The 15648-nt window shown below is 42.7% G+C and overlaps 3 protein-coding genes across 5 annotated transcripts in view; 1 reads left to right on the forward strand and 2 right to left on the reverse strand.

Annotated features, from left to right (window-relative positions):
• Nucleotides 1-8, forward strand: part of rgs11 (regulator of G protein signaling 11) — a 9300-nt gene extending 9292 nt beyond the window's left edge. For all 3 annotated transcript variants that reach the window (XM_071918593.2, XM_071918595.2, XM_071918596.2), the window contains one exon: nucleotides 1-8. This exon is cut by the window's left edge and continues 925 nt beyond it. The gene's annotated coding sequence lies outside the window, so the exon portion shown is untranslated.
• Nucleotides 9-1232: 1224 nt separating this feature from the next.
• pgap6 (post-glycosylphosphatidylinositol attachment to proteins 6) lies at nucleotides 1233-10407 on the reverse strand. Its single transcript, XM_071918601.2, has 13 exons — nucleotides 10251-10407; nucleotides 9449-9632; nucleotides 8954-9155; nucleotides 7894-8021; nucleotides 7470-7735; nucleotides 6994-7337; nucleotides 6774-6870; nucleotides 6198-6312; nucleotides 5605-5747; nucleotides 4611-4789; nucleotides 4349-4495; nucleotides 4069-4185; nucleotides 1233-3757 (listed from the first exon to the last, which is right to left on the reverse strand). Exons 1-13 carry the CDS (start codon nucleotides 10312-10314, stop codon nucleotides 3440-3442), a joined length of 2304 nt encoding a protein of 767 aa, XP_071774702.1. The 5' UTR covers nucleotides 10315-10407; the 3' UTR covers nucleotides 1233-3439.
• Nucleotides 10408-11650: 1243 nt separating this feature from the next.
• Nucleotides 11651-14749, reverse strand: LOC139926801 (uncharacterized). Its single transcript, XM_071918640.2, has 3 exons — nucleotides 14190-14749; nucleotides 12835-13019; nucleotides 11651-12587 (listed from the first exon to the last, which is right to left on the reverse strand). Exons 1-3 carry the CDS (start codon nucleotides 14397-14399, stop codon nucleotides 12026-12028), a joined length of 957 nt encoding a protein of 318 aa, XP_071774741.1. The 5' UTR covers nucleotides 14400-14749; the 3' UTR covers nucleotides 11651-12025.
• Nucleotides 14750-15648: the final 899 nt, after the last annotated feature.

Here is a 15648-nt window from a genome sequence, read left to right on the forward strand (position 1 = left end):
TGCTCTCAGCTCTGCATGCTGTGGTTGTCTGTGTGTGTGTGTGTGTGTGTGTGCTTTCTTTTTCCCTTAATCTTTCTCTCTCTCCTATTTGTCCTCTTTTCTTCTTATTCTCCTCTTTTCTTTCTAGGCTATGTGTCAAACTTTAATTGCAAACACTTTATGGTTTGTTTTATTGGGGGGGGGCATATTATATATATATATATTGCCATATAGAGCGATACAGAGAAATTTAGACAGTCACCAGATTGTAGTATATTTTTGCGACACTGAAATCTTACCTACAACATTGAATTGTGGTGATGCAGTATTTGCAACACATTTGGTAGCATCTTAAAACAAACACCAGTAATTATTTGCAGGTAACACTCGATCCAAGTCTGTTTCTCACTGCCACCTGTCTCTCTCCACTGCACACACAACAACCCTCTCTCTCTCTTCAGCTACCTTCTCTGTACTCTCTGCTTCCCCACCCCTCCTCTTTCTTCATCTTTCTTACAGCTCGTTAGTTTTTACTTCCCTCCCTTCTTCCCTCAGTTGGTCCCCTGAGAGTTGCAGCCTCTTCTGTCGGACTGACTCCCTCTTCTGGCTACCTGAGATTAAGAGAACTCATCAAGGTTGAGACAGAATGTAGTTAAAGGTTTAGACTCAGGATATAAGGGAAGTTTATGTAAAATCCTTATAATGACTATGGTTCAGGCATTTAGCTGATGCTCCTGTCCATAGCAAGTCACAATGAGTGTAACACTGTCACATTAGGATTCTTAAACTCTTTGAACTCAGGATTCAGATAAAATAATGTATCACTCATCCAGGACCCATTTTAGGTCCCAATTCATAGTTTCAAGGAAAAAAAAAGGTTAAAATACTTACCTGCCTTTTAGTCTATTCAAATGCCAGCCACACAAAAAGCAATAAGCGGTAGGCGTGATGTGGTGTGACCTGCAGCACTCAGCTCTGCAGCACTCTGTCAGCTTTGTAGGACCTGAGAGCCCATCAAATTTACTAATGGAGGTAAGCTATAGGACACAGACAGACACTCGCACACACAGAGGGAAATGTGTATTTAAACACTCAGGACAAGCACTTTTTATATGTCTGAGGATTATGATAATCCGCTTGCCTCCCTTTCCCCATCCTCTCTCGGGTGTGTGTGTGTGTGTGTGTGTCTGAGGAAGAGACAGTGTGAGATTGTACGCATGCAAACTCTACCAGTAATATCAGACAAAAAGTGCTTCTTTTCATACCACAGATTTATTTTTGGTACTTTGAATTTTGTTTGGATTTTTAACAGATTTCAAAGTAATTGTACAGTACATGGAAGTATAATAATGTTTTCTACCAAACGTCTTTATCTTTCCGCTCAGAGTGCTGTGTTGTAGTTTGTTCGGGAATGCCTTTTCACACTCCAGTATACCACAACAAAATAAAACGGTAAAGACTATCTCTCTCTCACAAAAGAAAAACAAAATTTCAACAAGGAAAGGAAGGCTATCAAAGTGTGACCGTGCGAAAGATCAGCTCAATTTGAATCTGTGCAAAATCACAATGAGAAAGGGGGAAAAAAATCTGAAAAAATCATCACAGTACGGGACAGGAAACCACGGACAATAGTAGCACCTCAACTATGAGTCTTAAATAAAAGGTTTGGAGAAAAGTGCAGTACTGATTCACTCATTCACAAAAAGACACAGAAAGGGAGGAGGCACTGGACACAGTGATCTAAATATACATTCATCAAATGCCCATCCACACACATATGGGCTATGTACATTACAGAGTGGAATCTTTGCTTCATAATCATAAAAGTGCTTCAGAACAAATCTTGGTAAAAGATAAGAATTGGTAAGGTTTCAGGGTAGGAAGACAGACAGTGAAGAAGAGAAGGATGACAACAAAAGATGGAGGGACATTCAGTGTCAAGACAAGCTTCATGTGAAACTCAGGAACAATCACATCACCTCAGAACAAACTTAAGCTCCTGCCCTGCAGTGAAAACCAAGAGGCACCCTGCATCCCAACCCACTACACTTTCACTGGCACACTTGTTCATGTGTACACTTGACTAAAAGCCCCTGAATTACAATGGGCCAGTAGCTGAGAATGAGTTTTACAATAATAGGAAAGAAACGTAAGGGGCTGAGGATGACATTATGGCAAGGCATGATAACTTTTGTTAAGCAGACTTTGGCAAAAAAAAAAAAAAAAGTAGTTAAACATGTTTCAAATAATTGACTTTTGATGTGCTTGATTATTATTTCACTTACAGTGAATGTGTTTTGCAATGAAACACAAATAAAACACAATCAAGCACACCTCAAATGGGTCTAATAGTTGAAACCATTCTGAAATGTTGCCCAGGCCTGTGGGGGAAAAAGGAGAAGAAAAAAAAAATAAAATAAAAAAAGGCAGGACATAAGAATGAGGAATATTTACATCTACTATAAATATAGCATACTTTATCAGTAGACTTAATAATAGACTCAATATAAAGATTTAAAAGATTTCCATACAGCTTAGTATTCTTTATAAATATTCAGAACATTCATATCCTATCCAAGTAAAATATGTACATATACAATATGTACAAACTCCTGGTGTTGCCTCATGGTGAGGTCAAAGGTCAAGTGGTCCGCTAGAAGAAGTAGTGCTGTTCACACCTGAGCTGGCATATAAGGTAGTGCAATGCACCACCTTGGAGGTTTTAGCGGGTTTAGTTTGGGTCAAAGGTGTGTGTGTGTGTGTGTGTGCGTGTGTTTCAAGGTGTCTGCAATTTTCCTTAAGTTAATTTAAGACTTTTAAAGACTTCTTTTAATGTCAGTTAAAGAGCAACTAAACCCCAAACCCAAATCTGTGTAAAGCCTGACATCTAATGGTCATCTGCTATTGGCTGATCTTTGGTGCCAGGTGATGTCACCTTCTATAGAATACAACAGGTGGTGACATCACCTGGCACCAAAGATCAGCCAATAGCAGATGGCCAGTTCAGTAGCATGCTTTTTACCTTTAGATCTAGAGGCTTTACACAGATTTGGGTTTGGGGTTTAGTTACTCTTTAAAATGAAATGTAAGACCAGTTTCACAACTGAAAAAAATAGGAAAATGAAAACAACTGCAGATCTCTCAGAATCTAGATCTGCTTTACTGCTGATTTCTCATCGGAAAAACAGCACACCAAGAAATCACAGCATTTCTAACACCTCTAAATCTGAAAATGATTTGCTACATGTAACTGTATTCTAGACCTTTTAAAACTTTGAGTCTAGATAACATGATTCAAGACATTTTAAGACTTTGTCAGGACCAGCAGACACCCTGTGTTTGCTTGTGTATGTCTTTGTAACGTGTGTGCATGTTTCCAGTGCTTATACAACACAATGCCCAGTCACTTTTCTTCTTTTTAGCGTCCCAGTCCAGTGCGTCCGTGCGTGTGTGTGTCCTACTATGTGACGGTGTAGAGCTCGTCCTTGCTGCTCTGACACAGTGTGTATCCGCAAACCCTGGGTCTCCAGCTCCAGCTCCAGCCCCTGGTCCAGCCCCACGCCTCCCTGTTCTTCTCCTTGGGCGGCAGCAGGAACACCACGCTGCTGGCCACCAGGACGTGCCACAGCGAGTGCGTGTAGTAGTAGTTGTCCTCCGTCTCGGCAAAAATGTACACACACACCCCGATCAGGGCGCAGCTTATCCCGGGGATCAGGTAGAGGACCCAGCGTTTCCAGGAGGGCGGGTAGCACTGCCGCCGCCGCACGCCTCGGTACACCTGCGCACAAGAGAGACGAGGCTTCAGGAAGGACACTATCCTCTGTTTCTCATATCCTAGATGTGGTTTGTTAGCGCACTCCCGACCTCTAACAAATCCATTTTTTAACCCTCACGGTCGAGTTTCTCTGACCCCAGCTGTGAAGTTTAAACCTAAGAAACAACGCTTCTTAGGTTACCAGTTACCTCTCGTTGCCATTTTAAACCGCCAGCGTGGAAAGTTGCGTAGTGTAGCTTTAACAACACAAAATGTGCAGCAGATACACTATAGAATAGTAGTGAATCCCTGCATGATCGTGGCATGTGTCTTACCCAGGCAGTGACCATGGCCAGTACTGCACAGAGGATGGGGCCCAGCATGTTCCACAGGCCTCTGCGGTCCAGCTGCATCGACATGGCTATCAGCAGAGCACCGAGCATGAACAGAGTCTACACACACACACACACACAAAGAGATATAGCAACACAGACAAAGAGACCAATTTAATGGCCTTGCGCAAACAACAGTAACATTAAATGTTCATTTGTACTTTAAATAGCATGTTAAGCCTAAGTGGTGTGTGACAATATTATTAGTAAGTCGGTGTCTTACGTATTTGAGTGTGTCTCTGACGCGGGCCATGCACAGGATGGTGACCCAGATAGAAGAGACTGAACCCAGAAAGTCACAGTACTGTAGGGTATCGTAGTCCATTATACAAAGCACTGCTACGCCCGGCTGGTCACACGCATGGTAGAACTGCAAATATGGAACACACACACACAAAGATCATCTGTTTGAAAAGATGAATCACTCAACTCAGTGTAAGTCAGTTAAATAAGCAAGCATGTGTGTGTGTGTGTGTGTGTGTTACCGTGGAGAAGAACATGGTGAAGAGGTAGACGGAGGCCTCGGTGATGTAGCAGCGTCTGACGGCCACCACGATGGGAGGCAGGAAGAGCAGGTTACTGAGCGTGAGCAGCAGAGCCGCCGTCACCTGGCGACCGTACGTCAGGGCCGCCGAGCCATCGGTGCAGCCCCACCCACTCCAGCCTGCGCACACACACACACATACACAAATGAAGGTGTGACAGAGTGAATGAATGAATCAACGCGGAGACCATATTATAGAAAATTAATTTCATGTACAAATAAAGATATTTAAGAATTTACAAGACAGCACTGTCAAAATGTGTCTATCTACTGTCCTACAATCAGGATCCAGTGTTATAACTGCGTGAGACTTTGTTTTTCAAATTCATTCAAGAAAAAAAAATGTCATGAAGTACCCCATGATTACCCTGATACATTCATACCAAATTAATAATACAGGAGCTTTTAATCTGAGGACAGAAAATATATTAAAGCAGTATTCTTTCTGACAGACAACACTGGGTTCACATAGGGTTCTTACAAATTTTGCATTTCAAAATGGTGTTAGTATGTAATAGTGTTAGTAGCTGGGTAAAATCTGTCAACTATGCTACATCAGTCCATAGTTAAAGAGATTACTCTTCACAATAATACATGTCAGATGACAGTGACTTTACAACTTAAATGTGTAATATATAAACTGTATATTGGGATAGAACAACAATATTTTTTCAGACTTTTCCAGACTTGATTGTGTAATTTTCACACTTTTCAAGATCTGGAAACTAATTTTCCATATTTTTTCCTGACAACTGCAAACTCTTATCAAGAAAAAGAGTTTTAATATTGAGAAGTTTTTAGAGTGAGCTGGCGTTTAGGGTTAGGTTACAGTTAGAGATAGGCATTAGGGAATTAATGTAAGTCAAAGGAAAGTCCTCACACGTATAGTAGTATCTATGTGTGCCTGTATGTGTGTGTGTGTGTTTGTTTCATACCAGCCTTGCAGACACAGGCAGCGTAGAGGTAGCTGTAGGATCTCAGTAGTCTACATTCACCGTATATTCCACAGTCTTCCACACAGGCACTGATATACACCTCCGGTACCACAGACACCACCGACGCATTACCACAGTCACTGCTGTAGGACACACCACACACATAAACACATAAACACACAAAAATAAGTAATAGGAAACAGCAAAGAAGATGGAACATGAACAAGAAAATTGAATATAAACAATTGGGGTTGACTGAAAAACTGAAAACAGCAGATATGTGAATTTACAACAATATACATGATGTGCATATGTGCGTCGTGTTTACATTAACAAGTCTACAGAAGGCCACACATATGTACAGACAGTGTCTTCATGTGTAAACATTGCATTGGAAAAACATGCATTACTGTCTGTTCACAGTATCGGTATTATAATCTGAGCATGGAAAGAGGTAGCATAGGTACATGGTGTCATAGGTGCAGAAAATGTATAAAAGAATATATGTAGCAGTACCACAGAGAGGTTGCTTCTCCCTTTTTCTCAGGATATATATACAAATACATGTGTACGTGTGTGTGCGTGTGTGTTACCTGTTGCAGGTGAGCTGTAGAGTGAGGTACCATGTTGCTGACTGAGGGAAAGGCAGCCTGACCACAACCTTAGGGACGCTGGTGTTCACACGAACACTATAACCTAAGAACAAAGCTAAAAGCACACACACACACACACACACACGATGAGTGTCTCCAAATATTTGACATGACGCAAAGTGATGTGCACACTTTTGTTGTGCATTGTTGTGAACCAATGAACCAATAAAGACATCAGTGCAGTCAGGTTCCAAGAAAGAACTATGTGCATACTGTACAGAAAACAGACATATTTATTTTTATTGCACTATATTATGATATTGACAAGCTTATCAGCTGATGTCTATCCATATGTTGTGGTGATTTATTATGCATTTCTATTGTATATTTTTATTATAAATCCTGTATGCAAACCAAATTTCACGCTACAAGACAAAGTTTTGAACTGAATTGACTGTTTCTACTGATGTATATGATTCACAACAAATCACGCTGAGCCAATTGTTTCTATTTATTATACCACACATAAATTCCTTGATGTGGATGTGAATAGATGATTCCAATTATATGAGCTACCTGTGCGGCAGGGTTGAGAATGGTTGAGGCCGAGGACTGGAGCCCAGGGAGTGAGACAGGCCACCACACTGCTGCTGTTCCCCAGGGTTACATTAGTCTACACACACACACACACACACACACACACACACATAGAGCATGTTGTTGGGGATCAAAGTAAACCAGCACAAAATTACAACTCTGTGTCATGTGTGTTTGTATGTAATTGAGTGTTACTCACAGTGTTGAGGGTGAGCTGTAGGTTGAGTGTGCCACCGCTGGCGTGTGTGTGCAGGGGGTAGCTGAGCAGGGTGGGGTGTGTGTGTGTAACGCTGACGTTGGGTCCGTTGACGGGGGTGAAGCGGAGCGACAGGACATCCAGCTCCTCACAGAGCACGGGGACACTCCACACACACCCCGGCGCCAACAAAGACGATGACAATGATGCTGATGTGTTGAAGGCAGCTGCCTCTGTAACCACTGAGCTGTTTCCTGCCAACGTGGAGTTGCTGTCGCTGCTGTTGCCACGGAGCTTACTGATGTCATCATCTCCTTTAAGGCCTACACTCTTTGGCTTGCAGCCCACTGAAACAGACACACACACACAGTATAAAATCTATTAGAAGAAGCATTACACACACAGTTAGAGTGTTAGAGCAGAGGGAAAACGTGTGAAAGCTAATGTTAGAGGTGTGTGCATGTGGCCATGTGTTTCACCTGTGTAGTTTGAGGTGATGCTGAAGGTCACAGTATGGTTGTCATGGCTGCTCTCCACGACGACTCGTATCCAGGTGTCCCAGGGTGGGGTGGAGAGAGTCGCAGAGCAGCCAGCGCCTGAGCAGTTCACCGTTACTGGGCCTTCCCGCAGAGAGGAGGAGCCGAGCTTCAGGACCAGTGAACAGTTCCCACTCTCTGGTCCCTCCCCCCACGAGCAGTCGGCCACGGACACGGAGAGCGAAGAGGCAAACTCTGGAACAAACAACCTAGACACACATAGACACAAATACATTTAATGGTCTTGTATAAACATATATGAATGCCCACCAAGTAATGATTCAAGCTGATAACATACGAAAACACAAAAGGTGTGGCCCCACCTCTTGAAAACATACGCAAACACACCCACACACACACTTCTTACTTTAGGCGTGCAGGTCTGTCTGGGGCTGCGGTCTGTGGGAGGGATGTGGCCTGCTGGAGAATCGGTGTGTCCACCGCTCTCCTGATTGACAGCTGAGGCTGGAAGAAGTAGGAGCAGGACGGAAACCCCTGTGTCAGAGAGCAGAGAGTGAGAGTGAGTGAGAGACAAAGAGGGAGAGAGAGAGAGAGAGAGAGAGAGAGAGAGAGAGAGAGAGACATTGTCTCCATATTGTAATCTCACGTCTTGTTAGACGAGAGGTACAAAAATGACTTATTTTGATAAAATAAGCACGATATGATTGACCATCTCCCCAACCCACAAAAACTTCCCTACGTTGTAAGTAAATTCATTGTGTGATATTAGATGCAAAACTGCTGTCACATACAGGGAAATAGATCGCTGAATGAAGACCATTATACAGTATGCCAATAAAGCATCCATTGAATTGAACTGAACTGAACTGGATTGAACTGAACTGAATTAAATTCAAATGAATTCAACTGAATTGAGAGAGAAAGAAAGAGAGAGAGAGAGAGAAGGTCATGTTATCTGATGCATATATTACCACGTTCTAACACTCCTCTCTTGCTTTCTTTCAAGGCCAGCCTTTGGTAAACAACAAAGACATGCCAGCAACGATGCCAAGAAATGAACAGAGAACCAGGAAAGATAAGAACCAGAGGAATGTGGTTTAGCAACTTTATATAAACAACAAACAGCCTACCACTAATCCAGTGGAACAGGTTGGGGTGAATTGCAGATTTAGGACAAATGTGGAAATAGACTACTGACACGATATCTTGGCCATTCAAAGCAAAATAATATTCTTTTTTCAAACAAATTGGATGGGCAAGCAGATAGTGTAGCCACTATTTGCAAGCCACACAAAACTGAAATGACTAGTGTCAAACCTTTCCTCAAAACAGTCTTTAAACACAGTAGTAATCAGCATGGAAACTGCAGCAACTTTACCTTGAGTTATAAACACAGAGGGATCAAAAGCCTTGGAAATGTTCCAACAGTAGAAAGGTAACAAGCAAGCATACAGCTTCATACAAACCTTCTGCTCTATGCGCCCGTCATCTCGAGGCAAGTGGGCAGCAAGGTACCAGTCTCCGGGCGCAGGGTTGGAGAGGTTAAAGGTGGTGGAGCTGTGTGATGTCACCGGCAGGCTCAGAGAGAGAGCGGGGCTCCACAGCGTTGCATTGGGAAACACCAAACCTACCGGGTTTATAACCGGGGGGGCACCCCACCGAATATGACTGGAAAAGAGAGACAGGAAGAATTAAAAGAAAAAACATTACAGAGAGATATTGGGTGTACTCTGTGGCTGCGAGTTCATTAACAGCCAACTCTAATTTGATGCAAAGAGGCATCAAAGAAAGCGGGGGAGGATTTTGCAAAAGAATTGGTGCAGGACAGGATATGAAGAAATAAGGAAGAGTGGAAAGAGGTAGTGAAGAGAGAGTCAATCCAGAAGGTAGCTTGATTTGAAATAGCTGAAGAAGAAAAAGGAGAGAAGGCAGGCAGATGCTACCATGGTGCAGTAGCTTACATGGTGACGTTGTGCTGTCCACAGTGGAAACCGTGGCCCCTGGTTACAGAAAACAGCCAGCGAGCAACCGCAGCATCCTCTGGAATATGGAACTTCTGCAGCCTCACGTTGCCATACCAACCATATCTTGACAACTTCTGAGCAGGTTTGGATGACAGCTGTGATACAAAGGTCACCTGTCCATCTGAAAATCATATGCACAAACATAATCTGTATAATCCTTCTATAATCCTTGAATGTTCTGAGCATCGAAGGTTACTCAAGGGGCTAAACAGCTTGTAGGTAGAGATTACACAATCTGGAGACACCGGAAAGATGCACTTAGTCACGCAGAAATGTAGACTTTCCGTTACAAAATGGTGAGAAAGAAAACGTAACTGGCATATAACGTTATAGGCACTGACGTGAGGGAAACCGCTTACGAAAAAGCAACTATTATAAAGTGAAACTGGGCGGTAGGCAAAAAAGTGGTGCAGTCACAATTAAATGTTCAAGTTTGTTGGATGACGGAAACAAACTGACTCAATTAACAATGTAACGTTAGTTGGATGAGATATATCGTTAAGATATATGGTGTCACCTTCGTTGTCAGCGTAAGGCTGTCAAACAACAGCCCTTTAGCAGTCTGTATGTAAGAGTAAGGACGAAAGTTGTGAGCCCAGCGTTGTTAAAAAGCGCTCGTGGTGCCATTGAAGTCTCTCTTTCAAGTTGGCCATTCAGCTAAGCTAGCTAGATGGGTTAGTTAGCAAGCATGCTAATGTCAGTTCACTCTGACTTCGCTCCGTGTGCTAGAAAGACTTACCGTCTCCTAAAGTCCCAGCTGTCAGGGCGACGAAAAGAAGACAACGTAGAAAATAAACTTCCATGTTTCCCTTTCACCTTTCTGAATCATTACATCCTCCTTTGACAAGTTGTGAAATCACACAAATCTATGGAGCAATTATTTGACCTGCACAACACTTCCTGATTCCTATGTAAATACATGACGTCAGCAGCGTGCGAGTGTTGACGACTATCAGGTGCTGCCTTCAAGTGCTGTCGGAAATGTTATGATTGGGAAATGAGTGCACATGAACGACCCTACAAAGAGGCCGTCTTTGGTGAACACATCTGGGAAAGTCGCAATTTTCAACGACACCTGAATGGACGAGACATGACGTTTAGGAGCATGTTTTAATGAAGAGAATTTCAACAAATGATGGTTAAAGTGACGTTTACATCAACTTTTGGCTACTGAATGTATCAAAACATCAATTACATGGCAATTCCCATTTTATCTTTGTTATTTCCAACAGCCAAGTCTCATTTGGTACTTCAAGGTATGTTATCAGAAGATTAAAACAGACCCCGCCCCAAAACACTTGGAAAGAAATTTGTAAATCTGTATACGAGGTAAGCACTGTGTTATTGTAGCAAATCCTTCCCAAATCCCAGCTGAGTTCTATTGCTGAGTTGGGAACCACTGTGTTAGTGTAACTAACCACATGCTTACATATACATTAAATAGAACGTTTTAAAAATGTTTAATTCCAGGGACTCAATAATTTTGACATCTACGACCCCTAAAATATTCTTTTTGACAAAGGTTTTGTTCCAGGGACTCCCATCTAACACGGTTTCTGTTGTCTGTCTTAACTGATGGTGGGGAGATAATAGTGGTCATTCATTAAATTCTCTCCAATATGCTTTGCTTGCTTCTAATGAAAGAACCAATCTTTCATTTTGCTCTGGACTCCCTGGAACACCCATAAGGACACAATATGGATGCTACTTGAAAAATAACTGCTCCATAACTGGTCATTCTGCAACATCCTCCTTTGGGACTCTTGTGTGGACTGACAAGGAAGATATCAAGTCAGTAAAAGGATTTTTTAAATAATTTTTATTACCAAAAATTTAAATCTTAATTATATATACAGGCTCATTATTGTATCACAATTTTAGCTGAAAGTACATAACAGTGGCATTATTTTGAAAGCCCTTACCGTCTATTGTTGGGTCATAGCCATAAGGTTCTATGGACTTGTGAGAAAATAATCACAATTAATACATCATAATGAATATCTTTCTGGGCTCATCAATGATGACATTCTCTCGCATGGAATGTTAAAAAAGAAAATAACAATTTCCAGAGAAGAAAAAAGAAAGAAAGACAAAAGTTCATCATTCAATATCTCTAAAATATGAAATATAAAAGTCATCATTTCATCAGCCAAGGATGTAAGTTTCTATCTATCCTTGAAAGAGTAACATCATTTATTATCGTTTTGTGCTTTCAACCATTTTGCAATATTGTGTCACTTTATTTGGAACAATGCAATGCAACAGTCACAATGAAAATACAACGATCTAACAGTGTACAATCTAAACAAAACTGACAGTCCAGCTTGACTCTTTACAGTCAAACAGTGACACATTCAGCATTAAGCACTGCTCTTATTCTAACAGGATACATTCCATATCAAACTGCATCCCAACTGTAAAGCCCTCTGCGTTATTGGCAGTTTAACTGATGAGGGGAATAACTTCAAACCAAGGATCACAAATTCAAATTGTGCTTCAGAGAATGACAGAAGATCATAAAAACGTCACATCATCCTGTGACTCCACCCAGCACCACTGAGCATCGTAGCCCAGCAGAGCCTCCTCTCTACTGGGCATGCTCCGTTCCTCCTCCATCGCGCTGTTCTTACAGGCTCCGAGACTCTCCTTAGGGAGACCGCGGTGTGCCTGCGTCTCTCCCGTCTGTTTAGGCGGGGCGAAGCTACCAGCACCCCCTTTCAGTCCCCTCCTAGATCTGACCAAGGCTCTCCTGAAGGGCTCAGCACCGCTTTTGAAGTCCTGTAATGGAGCGGCATCGGAAACCTGTGGTTGCAGCTTCAGTGAGGTGGCACTGACCGAACCGCTGGCAGTGGCGGGACTTGTGCTAGACCGTGCCTGACCATGCCCACCCTGTGTGGAACAACTGACTTCACACTTGGAGCCAGAAGGACTCGGAGGCCTCGCTTCGTGGCTCTGCATGTCAAAGTAGCTGTTATGGTTCGGAACATCGTTGTCACTGTCCAGCGCTGGATCTGCCAATTCCTCAACAACAGTGGTGTCGTTTGGATCCTGAAAGGAGACTGGACTTGGGCTTTCCCTGTGGGAGCAATAGTGGGAATATTCAGCCACATGTAGAAAACAAGAACTTAAATCAAAAGTGCTTTTATTCATCTACATCCAGTATGACCCAGCAATCAAAAGCCTTCATTCAATTTTGTTGTTTCAGATTTCAGAATGATCAGCATATGATTGAAAGACAGTTTTGTATTGCAATACTAGTGTGGTGTGACTATAGCAGATGACCCCACCACTGTACGTTGCACTGAGCCGACTTCACACAGTACCTGCAGGGGGACATGGAAGACCAGGGCCCCTCCACAGTCACCAGGCTGCTCTGGCTGCCCGTCAGGCTGCTGCCGCGGCTGGCCAAGGTGCCGCGCTCCTCCATCAGCCAGCGCATGGCCTCGATGCCCTCGTGCACGGCCACCAGCTGACGCAAGATCCTCACATCGGCGGAGCGCAGCCACCTCTGCATGGCGGAAGGGATGGGGAGTTAGACAATCCTGTGACTGCGACAGATGCAATTGGTGTCCCTTACAAAAATCTCACGTGAAAACCCGCATGTGAATTAAAAGCACATGTGCTTTCGGGACACATGTTGGTTTTCACATGTGAACAATTTTTCTCACATTGTATCCTGACGTCATGTGACAATTTTGACTTCAGATGTAAAAATGTCTATTTCTAGTTTAAGTTTCATCCATGTGAACTTTTTTCCCCCCACATTTTCACCAGCCATTAGATATGTCAATATTTGTTTCACATGTTTCACAATGAAAACTTCATTTCACATGCAAAGAGACAATTCACAGGTGAAAATGTCAGTGGGAAATTTTCCATGTTCTTCACGTAGGTTTTCAATGTGAGTTTTTTTTGTAAGGGGTGTATGCGTCCATGTGTGTGTATGTGTGGGGAGGGGGTGCAAGAGGTGTTATGTGGAAGTGTGTTCCTGCCTGCTAGGAATTCTGGGCCCCCTGACAAGATGTGAGACCCCCCCCCCCCCCCCCCACCAAACACCTCTCCTCTCCCCCTCTTCCCCCCACTAGCGGCCGCCGCTGCTTGTGCGCTTATTTGCAGGTGTGCAATTCAATTCAGAGTGTTTGACTGGAATCATTGGACTGGAGCAAACGAGGGAGAATAATGAGGGAAGCGCGAAGGTGAAGAGACAGGCGGCGGAGAATGAGCAGAGGAATTCGGCTGGAATGTGTAAAATGAATGGGAGTGAATGAGGGGAAAGCCCGCCGACGGGGTGTGGTGGAGAGAGAGGTGACAGTGCCTGTCATTAGAAATAAACATGAGCAGGTGAAGTGGCTCACTAGAGTAGAGGAAGAATCCGGTGGGTTTATTATTCCCGCAGCTACGAGAGAAACCTGTCTTCAGGATAAACAGAGCGGTGATTGCTAAAACGAGTTGTACGAGTTAGTGTGGTACCCAAATATGAAAAGACGCGCGAGCACGTGCACGCGCGCCGCATACACCCAAACACGCATAAACACACATTGTGACAGCAGTGTCATTACAGAATAGGGGTGTTGTTTAGGCAAAATGTGTTAAAATACGCATAAGATCCATAAAAAACAGTAGCATCTATTAGACTAAATGAAAAATTCTTTGCTGTGAAAACAATGGGAATGTTTACCATCTCCTGTTTTAAGTTTCTGAGTTTGTCAGAGAAGCTGTCGCTGAGAGAGCCGTGGTCTCCTCTCTCGACCACATCAGAGCTCCAGCTGTCTTCAGAATGCGCAGCATCCTTCATCCAAATTAGAAGGCTCTCCGGTGTTTTGATCCCGACCTTATTTTCCAGCTCTCTCAAATCTGGAAATGAATCGTTCAACATTTCTTCAGCCATGCCAGCGAACTGTCTTCCAACTGGTGGTTTGGTTTTAGATCCAGAGAAGTCGGTCTTGTGCGTAAAGCCGCTTCACCCTTCCAAGTGCCAGTGTGAGAATTTAGTGGCTCAGACGACCCACCGGCAATTAGATCCTATCCCATAAACACCATGTTAGTCAACTTACAAAAGCGTCCCTACGTGTAGTTTCTATTCCTGAACGCTCCACAATAAACCATGATCAGAATGACAAAGTTTCCACAGGATCGCAGAACAAGCCCCGTGGAGTAAGAAAAGGCTGGAAGTGAAAACGAGTAAATTGCCATTCATAATGCAGAGTTATTGCATTGAGCCGCTGCTAGTGTGGAGCCTACAACATCATGCTGGAAATGCTGTGTCTATAGTCCTTGCACAATAGTGGGAATTTCACACTAGCGGTCACATGGTGAGGCTACCTGTGCGCGCCGAGCGGCTCCGTTTCAGTAGGGCGCACATTTCATACAGACTGTTCTAAACTTGTGAGATCATATTATGATTTATTGTATTTTTTTTTTTTTATTATGTTGTTTTGCTCGTGAGTTATGAGACCAACATACCAACTTGGCCATGAAACGCCCAACAAATTAAACCTTGGTAACAACAGCAACTTACACAAGATGAAAAACAACTTAGGATGTTCATGTACTACAGAGACTGACAGTGTTTTTCAAAATATAACTCCTAGCCTATATACGTCTGTATAAGAGTAGTTATGTTATGTATAATGTATCCTGGGATATGCACATATATTTTTAAATATCAGTAATCTATTCATGAATAATGTATCCTAATATTTCAAATATAGCCTACTCTTGGCTAATACTGTCCTTCCTGGGATAAAATACATTTAAATATATTCATCACCTAAATTAGTCACTGCAGAAAATAAAAGAAAAGCCAATACTGAAGTTTTTCCATTATTTATTTATTTATTTTTGTTTGTTTGTTGGTTGGTTGGTTGGTTGGTTGGTTGATTGATTGATTGATTGATTGGTTGATTGGTTTGTTTGTTTGTTTGTTTGTTTGTTTGTTTGTTTGTTGGGGGCATTTCCAGAGATGCAGCACATGCATATCTCTGCATCTGGCATCACAATCACCTTTAATGTAATGAAACAAATATAGCAGTTAGTTTACAGTATCTGTTTGACAGGAGCGTAGTGGGGCCCTGCTAAGTAGATGAATATGTTTAGAGATATGTTTCAAAATACACAAAAAATGTATTTCTCCACAT

This window comes from Centroberyx gerrardi, chromosome 13 (assembly GCF_048128805.1).
Source record: "Centroberyx gerrardi isolate f3 chromosome 13, fCenGer3.hap1.cur.20231027, whole genome shotgun sequence".
NCBI classification, from domain to species: domain Eukaryota; kingdom Metazoa; phylum Chordata; class Actinopteri; order Beryciformes; family Berycidae; genus Centroberyx; species Centroberyx gerrardi.

Coding starts and splice junctions, on each gene's coding strand:
- LOC139926801 (XM_071918640.2), bottom strand. CDS start 14,399: ATGGCTGAAGAAATGTTGAACGATTCATTTCCAGATTTGAGAGAGCTG. Junction 13,020..14,189: donor GAAACTTAAAACAGGAGATG/GTAAACATTCCC, acceptor TCCGCCATGCAG/AGGTGGCTGCGCTCCGCCGA. Junction 12,588..12,834: donor TCTTCCATGTCCCCCTGCAG/GTACTGTGTGAA, acceptor TTGCTCCCACAG/GGAAAGCCCAAGTCCAGTCT.
- pgap6 (XM_071918601.2), bottom strand. CDS start 10,314: ATGGAAGTTTATTTTCTACGTTGTCTTCTTTTCGTCGCCCTGACAGCT. Junction 6,871..6,993: donor TACAGCTCACCCTCAACACT/GTGAGTAACACT, acceptor GTGTGTGTGTAG/ACTAATGTAACCCTGGGGAA. Junction 4,790..5,604: donor TGCCTGTGTCTGCAAGGCTG/GTATGAAACAAA, acceptor GTGTGTGCGCAG/GCTGGAGTGGGTGGGGCTGC.